Consider the following 20,198-nt stretch of genomic DNA (forward strand, 5'->3'; position numbering starts at 1 on the left):
TTTTGTCATATTCTTTGTGCTTGCTTTTTCCAATATATCGGTAAAACCAAAAATAAATATCATATCATATTATTTTGTTAGATAATTATCCAAACTGTATTTTCTACTAATTCGGCATTGTATTCTCAAGTCTCTAATGTTAATTTTATTTATATAACTTATTTATTAAAATAATTTGATGAAATCAGTGCAAAAGTTGGCAGTTCCGTTCACGGGCTCCAAACTACTGAAAATATATCTTGCAAAAGTGTCATCTCTAGCGGTGTGACCGTTCGGCTGGTTGATATTGTTGCAACGATTTTTTCGCTGTTAAAAATATTAAATAATAACCATCGTAGGCGTGCTAGGCACGCTTGTGTGTGATTGTTAGGCACAGCGCCTATACTGTGTATAAAATGTAAGGTGCCAAATCAAGTGTCCCGGGCAATTAAAGTGAAAAATCGCCTTCTTATTTGACACTGACTGGATTGCCATTGCCCCGAGCCGAACCCCCGTCGTAATCGGTGTGCGTGTGTGTGCCTGCCTTTGTGGGTGTGTGTGTGTGTGGGTGGCCCGTATGTCTGTCATGGCTATCGGTGTTTTTGTTGTCGTTGTTGTTGTACTTTCTGGCCATAATTAATTTGGACTCGAAAATCCTTTGCCCTTGGTGCTGGTGCTGGAGTTCTGTGCAATATAAATATAATCAAATCTGAGCAAATAGCGAACGTTGTGTTTGCGAATCCAATTATCATGTGAATAACTCGCGCGTCTCGCCCTCGAGTGGGCGAAATTTAAACAAATACCCCCCCAGACGTGTCTGTGCATATGTGTGTGTGTGTATTAGTGTGGAAATAAATGCCACTAAAACCAAAAAAAAAAAAAATAAATAAATAAAATAAACGAAAACAAACGCGAGCTGATAACCGCACAAGTTCGGACTACGACAACGTCGAGACAACCTCGGAACACCATTTGCGACCGCGAGCAGAACAGCAGCTATAATACCCCCGCATAGCCCCGACCCATTTCCAGCGGCGTGATAGATCCCGATCCCCACAAGCAGATGATAATCCGGTAGATAATTTAGGGGCCCCTTTCTAGAACTGGTAAAGGGTAAGCAAACGGGGCATAAACCTACATAGGAACTCCGGGTAACAAAGCCCTGAAGATATTCAACAGAACAAACATTTTAAAATTTGTAAACTACAATTTATATATAAATCAACACATAGCCTTTGACTTAAATTTAAAAGCTATAATATTTAACATGTCAAGTAATTTTTCTATAATTTCTTCTTTGTAATATAACCTATTTGAACCTGTTTTCTGGTTATTAATTAAATTGATATAATTCTAAAAACATCAATATAAATCGTGGAGATTACATATATCGAAAAATAATATTAAAAAAATGCAGTTAGATAATACAAATAGTTGAAAAATAATATTACTACATACATATGTCAACATATTTTTCATAGATGATAAAAAAATTATTACAAAATAAAAGACTTAAACCATTGATTTTGTAATAATTGGTGTGTTTTAAACCTTTAATTTTGTTTTCATTTTTCACTAGATATATAATTTATTACTAACACAATCTTTATTAAATAAATACAAAAAATTAACTGGAAACGTACACAAACTATATAATACGTACCTAAGAAAACACGAATACTTTTTGAAAAAGTGTACAGCTGATTGAATAATTTATTGATACCGCCACGCCCCTGCTTATACAAAGGCCTTTCTCCGGGTATAATCACAAAACACTCACGACATTCGTTGGATGAAAGCTCCCTTTCAGCTCGAAGTCATTGTTCAGCCTCCGCGGGCACCTGTTCGTTGTGAAAATTCTGGGCTATCTCACCCCGCAGCCAAGTGGGCGAAGGCTTCTGATGTATGTTTTTATACATATGTATGTATGTATATATGTAGATGTAATACATATCAATTTATTTCCATTCCACTTTAAACAGATTTATTTATTTATATTGCCCCTTTTTTTTGCATTTCGGCTCGTGCAAAGTGACAACTCAACGAGATTAATTAGCTGAGGGGGGTTGGTTTGTGTGTGAAAGCAATTGCCAAGTGTCTGGGCATCGTCAGCGGGGCAGGAACTGAACTGGGAAACGCTTTGCCATTCGTATGCTAATTAATTTTCCCTTATTGCAGCCGCCGCCGACGACAATAACGCCATGTCCAAGACCTGTAGCAACAACGCTCGGGAGATTAACAACAACAACATGCGGGGAGTCGCCTGCTAATAGATCCCAGATCTGAGAGAACGAAGCCCAAGCCCGAGATCATGAGCCAGCGCCAGGAGGGAGCTGCAGCTACCGCTGCCGCTGCTTCAGCAGCAACATCGTCATCTTCAACATCATCGTCATCGTCCCATTCAGTTAGCGCCGTTCTGGGCAGCAAGATATCCACCTCTACGCCACAGAAGGGGGATGAGCAGCAGGAGCAGGAGTTTATCAACCGGAGTGTGGCCAGCGAGATCGACGCCATGTCGATATCTGGCTCTGCGTCCGCCGACAGTAGCACCACCAGTGGCACCACTACCACTTCAGCTGCTGCTGGCGCTTCGGGCAGTCCGGTGGCCAAGCGGCATTTGAGCACGGCCAATTTATCGCGAATACGTCCGCAGTCGAGCTACTCGGCGCGCGTTCTCATCTTCGACGACTCCGATCAGGAGGCAGCTATGGCGGCTGCCGCTTTGGCCGCAGCCTCATCCTCCTGCAACAGCAGTGTAAAGTCCTGCAGTGGCCTCGAGCTGCTGCCCATGTCACCAGCTAAGCTGTCTATTGGACACAATGACAGCTCAGTGAATGGCTCATCGATGATGCGCAATTTGAATCTAACCAAGAGCTCATCGGGCGGCCTGTCTGGAAGTTCCACATCGCTGCACTCTCGAGGATATACGGCCTTGCTGCGAAAGATTTCCTATCAGCAGCACACCAACTCGCTGCGAGCAGTCAGCAGCGGTAAGAGTTATATGTACACATTTGCTAGAACTATATATTGTCATAATAATTGTTAGAGTACTCACAGACTCTCAACTTAGGAATTTTCGGTTTTATTTTTGAAATCATTCAATAACGACAATATTATTACGATATAAGCGTGAACAACGCATGTTTGCGGGCTATTTTTAACGCTGTTACAGATAAAGGCGTGACAACAGACTTCATTATGTGTATTTCGAATTAGCATCTGTATAATATCTATATCTATATGGCTGTTTCGATCATCCATCATTCGTCTGTCGGGCTGTTAATTTAAATACTAAAGATACAAAATATTAAGAATAACTTATTATTAAATAAATATTTTTGACATTATAATTTCCACTTGCAGAAGCCTCCAATTTGCTGCGCATGCGCCACTCCTCGCTGGGCAAGTCAGCGCCTTGTCTCACTGGCAACTATTTCCGCCACGAACTGTCTGCCCCACCGCCGCCACCGATTCTGGCTCCTGGCTCAACCATGGGTCAGCACAACATCTCGCGATCGGGCAGCTGTGCGGGCATCGGTCTGGGTGGTAAGCATCATCATCATCATTTGCACGGCGTCGTGATGCGGGGCTCTGGAGGTGGAGGTGGTGCTAATGCTGGCAACACCTCGTCATCGAGCGGTGTGGCTCATCATCGCCTCAGCTTGGTAACGAATGCGGCTGCAGTGGCAGCTGCAGCGGCCGGCGGTTCGAGAGCCCATTCCCCATACTCGGCCAGTCCCATGGACAGTCCGCGCCTCAACTCGCCCATGCCATTTGCATTTGCTCCGATCAAAAGGATTGCCTCCTGCCGTGGCGTTGTGGATGGACGCCGATGGTCGGTGGCCTCATTGCCATCCTCTGGCTATGGCACCACACCGGGTAGCTCCAATTTATCGGTGAGTTTCAGGAATTTTACAGGAAAATAAATATTAATAATGTTGGGTCTCTCTGCCACACAGTCTCAGTGCTCCAGTCAGGAGGGTCTCAACCAATTGCCGTCGCACAACAACATTCCGCCCGGCGTTCAGGAGGCGGATGCCGCTGCCGTGGCCGCTGGCGCCTGCTGTGCCGAGCACCTTAAGCAGCACTGTCCCAAGCACTGTGCTCTGCTACTGGCAGTGTCTCAGAAGCAGCCACAGCCACCGAAGCCCGTTCAGCCACAGAAACTAATTCCACCGGCGGCGGCGTCTTGTGTCAGTTGCTGTGCCGAACTGAGCCTCGCCTGCGGTGGGCAACAGCAACAACATACTGGTGGAGGATCTGCCAACAGCTCCGCCTCGACTAGTGCAATGCCCGGTGGGGGACGGATGTCGCCATACTTTCGCCCACGCTCCAGGTCGCTGTCCAGCCCATCACGGTCGCCGATTGTGGACAATGAGATTGCTGTCATGAATACATTATACAAGGAACGCTTTCCGAAGGCCACCCAGCAAATGGAGGAGCGACTGAAGCACTTCATCAACGAGAACAAGAGTGCAGCATGCAATAGCTTTCGGGACTCGCAGCCGATAGTTCGGTGGGTGTACTTTTCGGTTATACAGAACTTGAATTTACATTTAATTAAATCCGACTACCCCCTTTAGGTTCGTGCACCACCAAGTGCTGGAAATGGCCAGGGACTGTTTGCACAAATCGGAGGCCAAGCTGATAACCTCGCAGTATTTCTACGAGCTGAGCGAGAATCTGGAGCGTTTGCTGGTGGAGACCAAGGAGAAGTCGCCGGAGGCAGCCGCCGAGCTGAGCGGTGTGATCAAGAAGCTATTGCTGATTATTTCGCGACCGGCTCGGTTGCTGGAATGCCTAGAATTTGATCCGCAGGAGTTCTACGAGCTTTTGGAAGCGGCAGAAGGTCAGGCCAAGGCCATGCCGGTGATCAAGGCGGACATACCGCAGTATATTATCCATAAGCTTGGCCTAAACCGGGATCCCATTGCCGAGTTGCAGCAAGAGTTGCGGGAGACTCAGCAGATGTGCTCGGAACAGGTCACCGTGATGGCAGATCCCACGCAGCCAGGCGGAAGTTGTTTGCTCCTCAATTCGCCCCTGACGAGTGCAGCCAAGCAGTTGAGTAGCCTCGCTCTGGATTCAATTGCTTTGGATGCAGGAAGTGGAACAGCAACGCCCCAACAGCCACCCCAGACGCCAGTGGCAACGGGTGACACGGCTCCCTCCTTTGCCATGGCCGTTGGTCAACTAAGTGAGGAGAAGGCAGGAACAAGCAGTAGTAGCAGTGGAACTGGGCCGGGCGCCAGTGCTGGAGGATTAACAGGAGCGCCCGCCCAACAGCAGCAACAACCCTCACCCCACGAAAACGACTTTGACATCGTCAAGCTGATCTCAAATGGTGCCTACGGAGCCGTCTACCTAGTGAAGCACAAAACCACCCGTCAGCGCTTCGCTATGAAGAAAATCAACAAGAATAATCTCATTCTGCGCAACCAGGTGGAACAGGTGTTCGCCGAGCGCGACATCCTCTCGTTCGCGGACAATCCCTTTGTGGTCAGCATGTACTGCTCGTTCGAGACGAAGAAGCACCTCTGCCTGGTGATGGAGTACGTGGAGGGCGGAGACTGTGGCACGCTGCTCAAGAATATCGGTCCGCTGCCCGCGGACATGGCGCGCTTCTATTTTGCCGAAACAGTATTAGCCGTGGAGTATCTGCACAGCTACGGCATTGTCCATCGCGACCTTAAGCCGGATAACCTTCTAATTACGGCCCTGGGTCACATTAAGCTCACCGACTTTGGCCTCTCCAAGATGGGTCTCATGTCGCTGGCCACGAATCTGTACGAGGGATATATTGACTCGGAGACGAGACAGTTTTCCGACAAGCAGGTGAGGAATTTAACCCACTTATCACTGGGCAAGAAGGATTCTTCTTAATTTATTAAGTTATATAGAAGCTAACTATAAATATTCCCTTTCAAGGTTTATGGTACTCCCGAGTACATTGCTCCAGAGGTTATCTTACGCCAGGGCTATGGCAAGCCAGTCGATTGGTGGTCCATGGGCATCATTCTCTACGAGTTCCTCATCGGTTGTGTGCCCTTTTTTGGTGAGACAACCGAGGAACTCTTTGCGCACACCGTCAACGATGACATCGAGTGGCCGGACAGCGAGGATTGGCCGGTGCAAACGGAGGCGAAGGACATCATTTCACAGCTGTTGCAGCAGAATCCCCGTGATCGTTTGGGCACTCAAACGGGTGCCCTGGAGATGAAGGAGCACGAATACTTTTTGGGCATGGACTGGAACTCACTGCTGCGTCAGAAGGCGGAATTCGTGCCACAATTATCCCACGAGGATGATACCAGTTACTTTGATAGTAAGTATTTTCTATTCACTGGCTACGTAACTGCAACTTGCTTGCTCAAACAGCTCGCATGGATCGCTATAATCATGATCTTGGTGGTGAGGACACGGACGATACGGATGACACACCCGTTTTTGGCAGCTTCAACTCATACACGCCGCAATATAGAAAGCAGCATTACAGTTGGTCGCGACATGCCACACCTCCAACGGCCACTGATGGAACCAGGCCACCACCCCTTACATCTGTGCCATCGCGTGCACAGGAGAATCCCTTACCCATCCCGGGAGTCTCTTCAACTGGAGCCATGCCTAAGCTTAAAACAGGCCTGGCAACAGGAAGCGGTAACAGCAGCAGCAGAGGTTCTGGTTCCAACGAGGGAGTGGTCAACAAATTCCTGAATACGCCGCAGTTGCGTAAGCTGGATGTGAGTATTGCCTTTGGTTCTAGTGTCTTCTTTATTCTTACAACCCCTTTGTGTCCACAGCTCTCATCCAGCTGCCTGAAAGTGCCCTCCACCCCGGATGCCGATTACTTGCCCGAGCTCTTGCATAATGTCACCATTGGCAATGATGCAGAGCTGCGCATGCTGAAACATTATCTGCAGCAGCCAACTCAGGGGCCACCACAGCGTCTGCAGCAGCGCCACAGCATGCCACCCAATACCACCACGATTATAAGCACACCGGCTACTCCGCCACCATTTCAAACACAGGCCGTCATGGTGGCCACACCGCCGCCGCCAACAGCCAGCAGCTTCTCGCGCAGCACACCTGAAAGCTCGCAAACGGACAGCGATGACTTCTCGCCGCAAATCAACCGAAAGCGAAAGGGTGTCTGCGCACGGGACATTTTGCCACGCTTTTCCATCTCCATTGAAGATGAAACCATTTCCGCCGGCAGCTCCTCCACGGAGAACATGAACTTGCCAAGGGAACAATCTCCGCTGGCTCTGCAGCATCAGCCTAAGTCCATGGACGGCACCAGTAGCGGCAGCATGAAGCACCATCGGTCCCGGTCGATCGTAAAATCGGCCTCCGCCTTGGGTCTCTCCCTGATGACATCGCTGGACAACAGTCAATTGGCCGCTCAACTATGCGGCATCCAATCTCCGGGCGGCGGTGGCAACGGCTCTAGCACAGCCAGCTCCAGGGATACCTCGCCGTGTCGTGAGCTCTCCCCCTTGGTGACCAATCTGAAGCCACCGATCATCATTCGACGAGGACCACGTGGCTTTGGCTTCACGGTGCATACCATACGGGTGTACTACGGCGACACAGACTTCTATACGATGCACCATTTGGTTATGGCTGTGGACGAGGGCAGTCCGGCCTTCGAGGCAGGCTTGCGGCCGGCGGATCTCATTACCCATGTAAATGGGGAGGCAGTGCAGGGTCTGTTCCACACGCAGGTACTGCAGCTACTACTGAGTGGCGGTGAGCATGTTACACTAAGGGCCACGCCGCTCGAGCACACCAGCATCCAGAGCGGTGGACGAAAACGGGATCTCATGCAGAGCAAGCTGGCCAAGAAGGGGCTGAATCGTCAGAAGAAGCAGACGAAGCGGGAGCACGATAAGAAGCGCAAAACCTCGTTGTTCCGCAGGATTAGTAGCAAGCGTGCCAATGCGGAGATGCAGCAGGTAGAGTCTAGGATAAGATTTTAGTTATAATTATTAATAATTTAATTATCAATCCCTTGTTTAGTTCTCCGCGGGTACCAGTTCACCCACCACTCCCTCGGCCAGAAATCTGTCGCCCCTGGACTCTTCGTATCACAGCAGCAGCTGCTGCCAGTCAGCAGCCAACTCGGCCTCCTCGCAATCCACCTCGCCCTCATCGTCATCTCCCAACACACCCACCGGTTCGAGTGGCTCTAATGCAGGAGCAGCTCCCGCTCCCTTGGCTCCCTCATCTCTCATTGTGGCTGCCCCACCGCCAACGCAGGTGGTGCTCCTACCCCATGTGGGAGCCGTCGTTGGGAGTAGTCCCACCTCAGTGGGCAATGTGCCAGGTTAGAGGCCAATGCGATTACTTTAAATAGTTTCAAGTTTGTATATAACATCTTCTCTATGCATTCAGTGTCACCCACTGGCGTCGTTCCGCAACTGTATCAGCGTCCATCGACCCTACATGGTCTCAAGCACAAGCTGCACGCAGCCACCGCCGTGATTGCAGGTGGCGGTGGCAATGCCAGCAATCCCGCCGGAGGGTTGAAGACCCTTCATACCACAAGTAACAATTCGCTGCCCAACCGGCGGAAGTCAGTGGGTCACATCCCGCTGTCGCCGTTGGCACGAACTCCATCACCTTCGCCGCTGCCGTCGTCGCCCACAAGATCTCCATCGCCCTTGGCCTTTCCATTAGTTGGACATCAGCCAGGTGCCTCGAACACCACACAGTCTTACAGTCCGGGCAGCACCCTGCCCACACTGCAAACGGGAGCGGTGAGTGCTAACAGCAAGAAGGGCGGGTTTGCTCGGACAAAGTCAGCAGAACCCAGTTCGCCGCTGCTGAGGAGAGCCTTGTCTCCGGATCGACTGCATCCGCGCAGTGCGGAGACAAAGATATCACCACTCTGCTGCTCGCCGCCAATTAAGCAGCCAACACACACACAGCGCGTGGTGGCTACCACTTGGCGGTCAACGCCAGGCTCCAATGGAGGAGCAGGGAGCACAGCTCAACCGCCACAACAGCAGCAGCAAGTGGTGACGGCATCAGCACCGCCTGAGGAATCTCAGCGGCAAACCCAGGGGGAAACAGCCGCCACGACTGCCACAGAGGTCACTCTGGCCAACTGTGAGCCATTGCCACGCATTGCCGAGGAAAAGGACTCGCCCACCAGCAGCACTCAGGACAACATCAGCTGCATATCCGAGGGATTCATGCCAGCCATCGAGGAGTATGCCGAGGGTGAGTCCACATCGTCATCGCCAACGCAAACACTGGAGAAGCCGACAAAGGTGAAGGCCACCGAGCAGCCAGAGATGGAGCCAGCTGGCAAGGCCAAGAAGATAGATCTAGGTGAGGGTTTGAACACTTAAAATTTAAGGAAATTTTAAATATATATTGTTTTCTTCACAGGAAAGCCCACATCCAAAGCCAAGCCTCCGAACATCAGTGGCTGCAAGACTTCGATGACAACGACAAAGCCTGCCAGTCCCAGCGTGACTATTACCACGGGACCACGCAAGGACTCGACGGGTGGAACTGCAACAGCATCAGCCCCAACAGCAGCCACTTCTGCTGCCAAGCAGAGGAAGTAGCGCCAGTGCAGCAGCCGCCGTGATGGATACGGATGCTTGTGCTTTAAGTTCCGCGTTTAAATATTTCAACTTGGATGTTCTTTGGAGACAAAGGAGAAAGTGGAAGGAAAGAAGGAGGCAGCCGCAGGAATTCAATATATATATATAATTACATATAACAAGGGATTGCGTTTTAAACTCCTTTTTCTTCGATGTAAGCTTGCTTTTACACAACTCTAGCAATGCAAATTAATTAGAGAATTCTTAAAACCCAGTAGCTTGTAGCATGTCAAAACTAAAACATAAAACATAAAGGAAAATCGCTTGAAAAACAAAAAAATAATTCTTAGTGTAAATTATAGTAGGCACGAGACAAAACGAACACGATATTCCAGTTGAAGCAAATCCAAGAGGCACCCACGCAATTATGTACTGTATATAAATGTGAAACATTGATAGAATATTAACGAATTGTGGACTACGGATAAGAAACGAAGTCTGTCTAAAGAAGGAAGAGTAGAAGCAGGAGGAGCAGAGTCATTTGGAGCGGAATACGCCCAGTCGTGTCTCGTTTATAACATTTTTTGCGAATCTATACACTATGCCGAGAATGCAATATAAATTCTATATTAAATAAATGTGTTATATATGTGTGTGTATTAAAAAACAAGATTTTTAAATTTCTGGACTAAAGGGAATATTTAGTTTTCAAAAAGCGTTATAGTTTTAACATATTTCCCCATTTGTTCAACATTTTCTTATTACCTTTTATATCTATAAGCCATTATTATAATTATTCACCATCAACAGCAGTGTCGATCTAGCCACGTCCAGTAGAAAAGTGTAACTCATTTTTTCTTTTTTAATTAAAGTTTTTAATTACAAACTCAAAACTATGCCGAAATTAGCTCCGCTCTTGTAGTATTATAATTTCAGTCATAAGCTTAAAAATCAGTGAAGGAATCATTTCCGACCCCATAAATTATATATATTCTTGATCAGCATCAACATCCGAGTCGATGTAATCATTTCCGGTCGAAAAATAAAATTTACAAATTTTTAAAATTTTTCAAAAAGTTTATAAGAGGTTACATTGTTCAAATTGTAAAAAAAATGGATAAAAATTAAAATTTTCTAAAATTATAAATTGAGTATGCAGATTTATTAATATAATAATTTATAAGCATTCCGAATTGAAATTAATGTACTTTTGGCCTCTTTACGATGATTTGCTTAATTAAACTGCATGGGTATACAAACTTCGGCTTCCCGATGTAAGCTTATTTTTTCCTATTTATTGTTTTTTTATTTTTATTATTATTTATACTTTATTATTATTAATACATTTCGAACCCTATATGGAAACTTAGCGGGGTTTTATTTTATGTGTTGGTTAATTCTTTAATTAATTCTTTCTTTCAATTAATATTAATTATTAATTAACTCCATAATTCCCAAGGAACATATTATATGCATAAGGGGGAAATGGATTTTAAATTAAATTTCCAGAGGCTTTCTTACCGCTTATTGATCCCTTTTCTCTAAGCCCCTGACGATAGGTCTAAGGCCACAGTGTTATCGCTGTTATCGATAAATGTAAATTTTGCCAGCTGTGCAATTGCGCTTGTGGCCGCGTTTACTTTATCTTCAATTTGTTTATTTTACGCAAACATGCTGCCCAAACTGAAGATTTCCGCATTCCTACTTAAGGTAAGGCCTCAACAATATCCTAGATCGAGGATTCTTAATCTGAAGCTCTCCGATTTTAGCGTTTGGAGCGAACAAAGCAACAGTGCAGTGGCTGTTTGTATGGAGTTTTCTACGGTGACGGGACATTACTCCTTTTGAGTTTCAACATTGAGTCCAGTTTGGGCCAGTTGAACTATGAGCAAATCCAGCACAGATTCCCAGCGGAGCTGGATCTCTGTGGTTTGGTCAAATTCGGCGACTGCAGCGACGGCGAGGCGCACCTTAATGAGGTCATCAAATCAGTGGATATTACGGACAATCCCATCTTGTTGCAGTGCCAGCTGGGCACTTTGGTGGGCATGAGAGCCTCATTCTTTGTACACGGCAAGCTAGAGGAGGTGCCCTACGAGGTGATGGAGGCCGAGCAGCTGTACAGCGACTTCTGCTTCACCCGGCTGCAGTGCGGCTTCTACCTGCAAACCGCGCCCACACCGGAGTCCGTGGCACGGGAGATGCATGTGCTGCGCAAGCGGGTGGCCGATGGCACCCTGGTCTTTAATGTGCCGCAAACCAAGATCTTTATCAGCAGCTGTGGTCCGCTAGACACGCGGTTTACCGGTGGTGAATCGCAGATCCAGGATCTAATTGACGCCATTCCCAATCCCGGGCAGCCCGAGAAGGAGAACGAGAAAAAGAAGCCGTCAAAGGCGAGCCAGAATGCTGCGCCAGCGAAGCACCTGGCCCCCACTGGCTGTGACTACGAAGTGATTCCCATCGATGTGATGCGCTGTCGCAGCCGTGACCCCGTGGCTCGAAACTCACCGCCGCATCCGGCTCTCAGCATTGCTGTGACCACCGAAGAGCAGACCCGTGTCCAGGTGCCATTGGAGATAGAAGCCATGGCCATTCTGTGCAGAAAGACCAAGCTGCAGCGGCTGTACGACGTGCTCATCGAGAGCATCTGTCGGGCCCTGCGGTTATTCGAGTTGAGCCTAATCGAACACCTCACCGAAACGGAGAGTGGCAAGCTGCTGGTGCCGGTGAGCTATCACTTCTATCCCCAGGAGTTTGGACACTTCGTGAGCTGCGCGTATCTTGAGGATCTGGGTGACGACGACCCGAACATGCAGGAGAGACGCAAGCGTCTCCACCGGCAGTTCGCCCTGCCTGTTAGCCGTCCCTATTTCCGCAGGGCAAACCAGATGCGATTCCTGGTGGAAGCGGAGGATGCTCCGTGGGCCCCACTGATGAACACCCACATTGGAGTCCGGCCCAGCGGCGTGACCGATGGCAAGGAGTACTTAGTGAATGGAAACTACCACTACTACCACTACCTGCAGCAACAGGTGCAGGATAAGGGATGGGGCTGCGCATACCGCTCCCTGCAGACGATCTGCTCCTGGTTCGTCCTGCAGGGTTATACGAACGCACCGATACCGACACACTTGGAGGTGCAGGAATATCTGCACAAGATCAACGACAAGCCGGCCGCCTTTGTGGGTTCCTCCCAGTGGATTGGCTCGACAGAGATCAGCATGTGCCTGCAGGGATTCCTCAACGTTGACTCCAAGATCCTGCATGTGGCCTCTGGTGCGGAATTGGCCACCATTGCCTCTGAGCTGGCCATGCATTTCCAGACGCAGGGCACCCCAGTGATGATCGGCGGCGGTGTGCTGGCCCACACCATTATCGGCGTGGACTATTGCGTGCAGACGGGTCAGGTGAAGTTTTTGATTCTGGATCCTCATTACACAGGTGCAGATGATCTGGCCACCATTCAAATTAAGGGCTGGTGCGGCTGGAAGGGCATGGATTTCTGGACTAAGGGCAGCTACTACAATCTTTGCATGCCCCAAAGGCCGATCTTGTATTAAGTCCTTCCCAGGGAAGAGGGTTATACGTTTCCAATGACACTCTTAGGTAGGATGGGGTCGATATATGTCTACTTTTTAAGAAATATCCCAAGAAGTTCGTGAACAACCCATAGTTTGGTCTTCGGTTGAGTGTTCTCTCTTTCAAAAAGGAATTTATTGAGAGATTTTCTTTAATTTTAATTGAAGATGTTTAAGTTTAAAAGCAAAAAAAAGGTCAGCTGTCATTTGTACATAAAAATTATTTGAGCGAAATATTTATTTTTGTATTTAGTTTCATTTTTTCTTAAGTAAACTTAATTTCCGTGCCTCTTTTACAAGGCAAGAGTTATAAGTTTGCATGAAACCCAGTTAGAGGGACTTTATAGATCAGCTTTTTGGCTCCTGAGGTATTCCTAACCAGATCTTATACACAGAAATCGAACCCAGCTTAAAGTACTAGCTTTAATGTGGTCTCTTTGCGTGTAATTTCTTTCCATATTTCTCTCTGTTTTAATTACTGCAATAAATTAAATGCTAGCTTATATATCATACGAAACTACGAACTCTACTCAAGCTCCCCTTCTGAATTAGACACCACTCTTTGAGTACTTCTTCCAGTACCGCTTGACGTCGTCATGGCCATTCTTCTGGACGACCATGGTACGCGTTCGTTCGTTCTGCCACACCAGAACATGGATCGACTGGGCGTAGTCACGCAGCGTTACAAAGTCGGTTTGAGACAGGAACTGATTATAGACAACGCCCTCCGTGTAGGTGAAGCGATTGCGCTCCATTTCCCACAGCTTGATCTGGTCGACGACCGTCGGTGGCAGGCAGGATTTCGACTGAATGGCTGACTCGACCAATCGCATGTTGGGATGCGCATACTGCTCCAGATACGAGACAATCTGCTCCGCTGTGATGCCACCACGCAACGCCTGGCGCACCGAATCGCGGGTTAGCACGCCCACGACGAGATTGGGGAAGCGGTAGAGAAGCTGCGTAAACAGACCGAGGACAGCCACCTGAAGTGGGGAATCCGTGTAGGCGTACACACGGTAATTAGTCTCCACAACGATGTAGCCAGAGTCCTGGACGCCCTCCTCCTCATTGGTGGCCACTGTAGCGGTGGCCGCTGCCTCCTTGCTGGTCACATTCAGGGCCAAGCGGGTGGGATAGAAGCGTCCCTCCTTGCGTTTCCGCTGGAAGACCAACCCAAACTCTCTTAGATGCTGCAGGAAGGTCAACATCTGATTGTTCATGCCCTCCGAGCTGTAGTCCCGTCCCAAAGTGGAGAAGCTCAGCTGGAACAGCATGGAGAGGCATTCGGGCAGAGAGATGCCTCGCTCCTCGCACGTGTCCAGATACTGGAGCATAAAGTGCCACACCTGCGCCCGTGTATCCAGCAGCAGGAACTGAAATCCTTGCCTGGTAATAGTGATTCCATCCCGGTCATCACGCTTCATCAGATTGGCATGCAGCAGAATCCGCACAGCATCCGGACTAATTGCCTCTGCATCGGTGCCGTTGCGATTTCCCGTTCCCACCATGTAGTGGAGGACACAGCGCCAGCGAGACATGGCATAGGTATCTAGGAAGGCAATGTCCCTGGGCTTGGAGTCCTTCTCTAGCGTGTTAGTCATGGGCCACGGTTTTCCACCGCCGAGCAGCACTTGGCGCACGCTCTTCTTAAACGTGGGCGAAAGTTCCCAGGCTGTGAGGCCTCCGGGAATAGCGGTAACCCGCCAGACATTCAACGCTGTCAAGCAGCTTGTGGCCTCCGATTGATCCCTGTAGAAACAGATTTAGTAGAATTCTTCCAAGTATTGCAAGAGATCGATCTCACTTGGCAAAACGTTGTGCACCCCAGGATGTGACTACCGCCTGCGGCACTGGTTGATCCACAAACAGAATGCGTATGATAAACTGCCTAGCCAGCTCGGGCAGTTCCCGGAAGACGGCCAAGCAGATCGGCGGATAGTTGTATAGCTTCTCCAGAGTCTCCGGCGTTTGCCGGGTGCGCAGATACTCCTGAAAGTCCTTGCACTCCAGGTTCTCCGGTCCCTGCACCAGGGGAGTAAGCCCACTGGTGCCACTGCCACTGGCCGCTGCATGGCGTCCAGATTTCGTGTCGGCCATGGCGCACACACCGTCCCCAAAATAAATTTGTAAACAAAAGAAGGGCAGCGATAATCGGTTTTACTTTTGTGCCGGTGCCGGTCACCTATCGATAGTTTTGATAGGCCCACAGGCACTGCGATTTGTTATATGACATCAAAATTAAAAAGTTACATTAAATCACGAAAACCACGTAAATAACTTAATTAATGTCATTAAATTAAATATGTATATTTTAATATACATCCAATATTGTGCCTACCGTTGAATTGACAAACGATAGTTCTTATTATCGATAACAATCCAGCTGTTGCCTTGCACACGTGCGCTGTGAATTCACTCGTTTATTATTGTTGAATTTAGCCAATAATTTAACCTAATCATGAGTGACGATGAGGAGCAATACAATCCAAAGGCACACAAAAAGCTGCTGCAGGCCATCGGCAGTCTGGGCAACGTGCAGCACATCCAGAAGTCAACGCGCGACGAGCGTCAGACCCGCCAAGATGAGTTCCAGCTGGTGAAGAGCGTGTCGTCGTCCGCAACTGATCGGGCTCCCAGGGCGGTGGGTCTCAACGACTTGGTGCAGATCCTTCGCACCTCTACCAAGCACAGCCAGACAGGCAAGAAGCTTAAGAATGTTCAGAGCACCAAAAAGGTGCTGGAGAAGCCACTAGAGAAGCCATCAGCGGATCGCATTAAGCGAACCATTGGCTACGAGGGAGTGACCAAGAAGCTGGGCCGCTGGGACGCTGTGGTGGCCCAACAGCGATCGGCAGAGACGCAGGTCTTTCCCATGAAAACTGATACGATTTACGTAAACACTGCGGCAAATGCGCGTCCGCTGAAAACAAGCCTTAAATCAGAACTTGCCAAGGAGCTCGAGGCCAGCAACCTCAAGCTGCGTGAGCTACGCAAAGCGCAAATTGGTGACACCACGGATGAGAAGGCACTGGCCAAAAAGGAGAGCCAGCTACTGCAAAAGAAACTCACTAGGGATGAGCTCTTCGCCCGCCGCAAGGAGTTGGCCTACCTGAAGATGCGCGAGTCCCAGAAGTCAGCCAAGGAGCGCATGCAAAACAAAATTAAGTCCAAGAAGTATCACAAACTGCAGAAGCGCCAAAAGATGCTGGAGCAGATGAAGGAGTTCGAGCTTTTGCAGAAAACAAACCCAGAAGCGGCTCTCGAAAAGCTGAATGCCCTGGAGAAGAGTCGTGTGCAGGAACGAGCCAGCCTGCGACATAAGAACACCGGTACCTGGGCCAAGAATCTTCAGGTCCGAGCCAAATACGACAAGGATGTGCGTAAGGATCTGGCTGAGCAATTGGCTGTTAGCAGGGAGTTAACACAGAAGAAGCAGGAGTCTGACAGCGAGGACGAGTCGAGTAGGAAGCGAGTGGCTTTGGAAGAGGAAAACCAGGAAGACTACGACCCCTTTAATCCCTGGACAAAGCGAAAGGCTGCGGATAACACGGAAAGCAATGGCAACGGTGATGATGAAGGTGGCAATTGGCGACAATATTGGACGAACCGAAATCACAATGAGAAGTTATTAGAAGAACATCGTAGAGACATGGAAGAAGAGCAGGAAAGTCAGGAAGATGAAAATCAGGACTTGCCTAGGGGGGAGGAAAAGCCAAAAGCAAAGCCTGCTAAGAAAATAGTTAAAAAATCAAAGGTTAAAATAGAAAATGGCTGGACAGTGGAAGAAGTTGAACCCAGTGTCGCCTCCGAAAGTCAATCAAAGGAGCAAACCCGAAGCATTGATGACATCTTCGAGAAACACGACGACCAGATAAGAGCCAAGCTAACCAAGAAGCTGGAGAAGCTGAAGCAACTTGTAGATAAGCTCAAGGCAGCTCCTGCCAAAGGCAAAAAGGCGAAAAAGAAAAAGGATGCACTGAAGAATCTGAAAGATCTGGAACTAAAAAAGACCAATCAGCGGGTGGAAATTGATGAGCCTTTGAATTATGGAGACGAAACGGAAGAGCAGACCCAGAAAATAACTCCCCCCGTTGAGGATAGTAAGGAAACTCCACCGGCAATAGTGGACACTGTAGATCCCAATAAGGTGACCACTCTGGTGTTCACCCAAAAGAAGACCAGCCGTTCAGCCGGTGGCATCGGTGATGCTCTGATGGATGATGATGAGGCGGACTATGATGATGAAGACGATGCGGCGGCAGCCGAACATCAGCTAACTGTTAGTCAGGCCTTCGAGGACGATGACATAGTGGCTGACTTTAATCGAGACAAAACCAAGGACTCGGAACTAAAGAACACAGAGCTGCAGCTGTTCATGCCGGGCTGGGGTTCCTGGGCTGGTGCTGGCATTTCCAAGGAGGTGGTCGAACGGCGCAACAAGCGACTTCTCCTGAAGCTAGCTGCCCCGGAAAAGCGTCGCGATGATAACAAGGACAACCTCTACGTGAACGAGAAGAGCTGCAAGAAGGCACGCGAGCACAAGGTCTCCAGTCTACCATTTCCCTTCCGATCCGTGGCCGACTACGAAGCCAGTATCCGGGCACCCATTGGCCGCAACTTTGTGCCGGAAACGGCCTTCCGGATGCTAACCCGACCCTCGGTCATCACACTCAAGGGCCAGGTCATCGAGCCGATGAACGAGAGCGAGCTGGTCAAGCCGGATAGACGTTTGCGCCACATTGTAGACAAGAGGATACAGCGCATACCGAAAGTGCCGCCCAAGCAGTCGAAAGCTAAGAACTAGAATGTAAATACGGGAATAAATTTCTTTAAAACTTTAAGAGAGTGAAGTGGCTTAATTATGGATTTCTTTTTAAATTTAAAATTATATTCTAAGCACAAAATTAAAATTTTAACTTCGCTACATTTTGAATTAGAAACCCGTAACTATCATAAACAATTATCGATATATCGATACTACTAGAAATCGGTTCGTCGGTATCGCAAGCACATTTTGCAAAAATAAATTTCCATAAACTTTAACTTCTTGGATAACCATTCGCTGGGGAGATGTACGAACTGAAGACCTTACTGCCCCAATTCGACATTAAGTTGCCCACCTGCATGTACGCCCTGAAGAACGTGAGCCTGGCGGCGGATGCCCTGGCACCAACTGCGTCCACATCATCATCATCATCATCAACATGCGTAAGTTGTGAACTTGGAATTGCCGCCTGTCCTGGGTATCGCTGGCTAATTGAGGAGAGTAAACATCGAATATCAACATCAATGCCATCCCATTCCATTCCCGCATGTGTGATCTTTGCCAGAGATGGGAGGAGAGCAGCAGCTGGAGCCACAAAACAAGCGGTAGCGGGAGCGGGAAGGCAGCCACATGCGCACTCGATTTGGACACTTTAGGCCGACAAATACAACAACTGCTAAAGGTTAAGACCACCAACAACAACAGCAAGAACCCACTACTAAATACGAAATTCTATTTATAAAACCATCGACTAACAAAGAATGAATATGTGCATCCACGCTCCGTTTTGTGTGTTGCTTGCTCTGTTCTCGAGTGGTCCAGATGACCTTGGACACCCGTGGACGCCGTTTGCCATTTAAAGACAACACCTTTTTCTTCTTAACTTGCAGGATGACACGGCAACAGTGGCCGCCCGACAGGAGAAAGTGTTGAAGCAGCTGGAGGAGCTCAAGGCGCAGCTGGGACAGATCAGAGCCGGTCTAGGAGTGTGTGGCAAGACCTACCAGCATACGACGGCCTTCCAGAATGGTGGACTAAAAGAGGTAAGAATAGGTTTTCTTCTGTTCAATTTTACGGGTTACTTATAGCATTTTAAGTATAGATACCACTCCAGGACGTTGTGATCAATGGCCATCCCAATTTTATACCTTACGCTCTGTTGGCCCTGAAGAATGCCTGGCGGGATCTGTACACAATCGATGTCAAGACCTTCACGCACTCCACGATGGCCGATATTGGCCCAGCAGCCCGAGAGTTCGAGGCCAATTTGGCCAAGGTACCAGTGAATCCGGCCCTGCCCAAAATAAATGTGACGCTCATCTGGAAGAACTGTAAGTGGATTTATTGGTATAATCTTAAAGGATTTATAGATAACTACTATAATTACAGGCGAACATACTGAGATGATCAGCTCGCCGACCATGTACGTGCCCATTTACGGCGAGGTGAACATCATCCGCTACTTGGGTCGCGTTGGTCCTGCCGAATACCGCTACGAAGGCTCCGCGCTGTGCAATGAGATCGATCTCGTTCTGGACATTTGCTATCAGCTTTTGCGTTGCAACACGCACAAAACACAAGTGGCAATGGTGCGTCTGTTGGACAAGCGACTGCAACAGCAGCAGTATTTCGGCGGCAGCCAAATGTCAGTGGCCGATATCGGAGTTTACAGCTCGCTGATACGAATGCCGGCCATTACCGACAAGGATTTGACGCCAGCGCTGCTGGCCTGGCGAAAGCGGGCAAAGCTCGTGGCACAAATTTAAGTTACAAAACAAAACCGAACAAAATAAATTAAAGAAATGCTTCAAGGGAATATAAGCTGACACTAATATTTTCATAGTTCTGAGTTTTTAAGCTCCAATCGATTGTAAATTTCCCCCCAATATATATTTCAAGATCCTCGTGTTTTTCCGTAATTTTATTTGGCTTATTTATCTTTGTTGCAAACTCTGTTCTGTTTTATACAATGCGTGGTTCTCTCATGTATCTATATTGCAATTGTTGGTTTCTCATTAACTTACACTCTTTGTGGATTTTGCACTTAAAAATGGCTTAATGGCTAGGTTTTTATATTTGCTTATATTTTTTTAAATCCATTGATTGTTCTCTATGTTGGTTTATGGATGAACTTCACTCAGCACGAACGATAGGATGTTGTAGAGTTTTTTCTCTCATATAAATGGGTTTCATATATAATATTTAAATGTTAATTTATACCTAGTACATATGCTGCATATATATATCATGTATATGGGTAATCAATTTCTGTGCCATTATTAGCTGCGTAAAATGGGGAAACGGACAAGTCCC

General features: G+C 48.1%; 5 protein-coding genes across 14 annotated transcripts; 4 read left to right on the forward strand and 1 right to left on the reverse strand.

The window, feature by feature from the left end:
* Window positions 1–243: 243 nt before the first annotated feature.
* dop (microtubule-associated serine/threonine (MAST) protein kinase dop) lies at window positions 244–10,203 on the forward strand. 9 transcript variants are annotated; one of them, XR_015271932.1, is made up of 12 exons: window positions 244–397; window positions 2,158–2,969; window positions 3,343–3,875; window positions 3,939–4,495; window positions 4,563–5,814; window positions 5,908–6,304; window positions 6,358–6,719; window positions 6,780–7,934; window positions 7,999–8,305; window positions 8,374–9,315; window positions 9,376–9,750; window positions 9,812–10,203. XR_015271932.1 is itself a non-coding variant. In XM_086833799.1 (11 exons), exons 2-11 carry the CDS (start codon window positions 2,291–2,293, stop codon window positions 9,555–9,557), a joined length of 6,366 nt encoding a protein of 2,121 aa, XP_086689925.1. In that variant the 5' UTR covers window positions 244–1,053; window positions 2,158–2,290; the 3' UTR covers window positions 9,558–10,203. The 9 variants fall into 9 exon arrangements, 8 of the variants coding, with proteins under 8 accessions (XP_086689925.1, XP_020798031.2, XP_086689926.1 ...); XM_086833799.1 differs by having other exon boundaries at window positions 244–1,053; window positions 9,376–10,203; XM_020942372.2 differs by having other exon boundaries at window positions 9,376–10,203.
* Window positions 10,204–11,091: 888 nt separating this feature from the next.
* Window positions 11,092–13,634, forward strand: Ufsp2 (UFM1 specific peptidase 2). Its single transcript, XM_020942442.2, has 2 exons — window positions 11,092–11,246; window positions 11,306–13,634. The coding sequence occupies exons 1-2, from the start codon at window positions 11,208–11,210 to the stop codon at window positions 13,097–13,099; spliced, it is 1,833 nt and encodes a 610-aa protein (XP_020798101.1). The 5' UTR covers window positions 11,092–11,207; the 3' UTR covers window positions 13,100–13,634.
* On the reverse strand, window positions 13,220–15,708 carry mrn (general transcription factor IIH subunit 4 marionette). The gene is made up of 2 exons (XM_020942444.2): window positions 14,925–15,708; window positions 13,220–14,869 (listed from the first exon to the last, which is right to left on the reverse strand). The coding sequence occupies exons 1-2, from the start codon at window positions 15,215–15,217 to the stop codon at window positions 13,666–13,668; spliced, it is 1,497 nt and encodes a 498-aa protein (XP_020798103.1). The 5' UTR covers window positions 15,218–15,708; the 3' UTR covers window positions 13,220–13,665.
* Window positions 15,194–17,961, forward strand: LOC110176218 (U3 small nucleolar RNA-associated protein 14 homolog A). The gene has a single exon (XM_020942494.2). The coding sequence runs from the start codon at window positions 15,579–15,581 to the stop codon at window positions 17,922–17,924; it is 2,346 nt and encodes a 781-aa protein (XP_020798153.2). The 5' UTR covers window positions 15,194–15,578; the 3' UTR covers window positions 17,925–17,961.
* A 107-nt stretch (window positions 17,962–18,068) lies between these two features.
* AIMP2 (aaRS-interacting multifunctional protein 2) lies at window positions 18,069–19,804 on the forward strand. 2 transcript variants are annotated; one of them, XM_020942499.2, is made up of 5 exons: window positions 18,073–18,328; window positions 18,451–18,567; window positions 18,776–18,928; window positions 18,988–19,216; window positions 19,275–19,804. In XM_020942499.2, the coding sequence occupies exons 1-5, from the start codon at window positions 18,191–18,193 to the stop codon at window positions 19,649–19,651; spliced, it is 1,014 nt and encodes a 337-aa protein (XP_020798158.2). In that variant the 5' UTR covers window positions 18,073–18,190; the 3' UTR covers window positions 19,652–19,804. The 2 variants fall into 2 exon arrangements, with proteins under 2 accessions (XP_020798159.2, XP_020798158.2); XM_020942500.2 differs by lacking the exon at window positions 18,451–18,567 and having other exon boundaries at window positions 18,069–18,328.
* The last annotated feature ends 394 nt before the right edge of the window (window positions 19,805–20,198 follow it).

Source organism: Drosophila serrata, unplaced genomic scaffold (assembly GCF_035046125.1).
Source record: "Drosophila serrata isolate PLE 108 unplaced genomic scaffold, ASM3504612v1 contig_272, whole genome shotgun sequence".
Lineage (NCBI taxonomy): Eukaryota > Metazoa > Arthropoda > Insecta > Diptera > Drosophilidae > Drosophila > Drosophila serrata.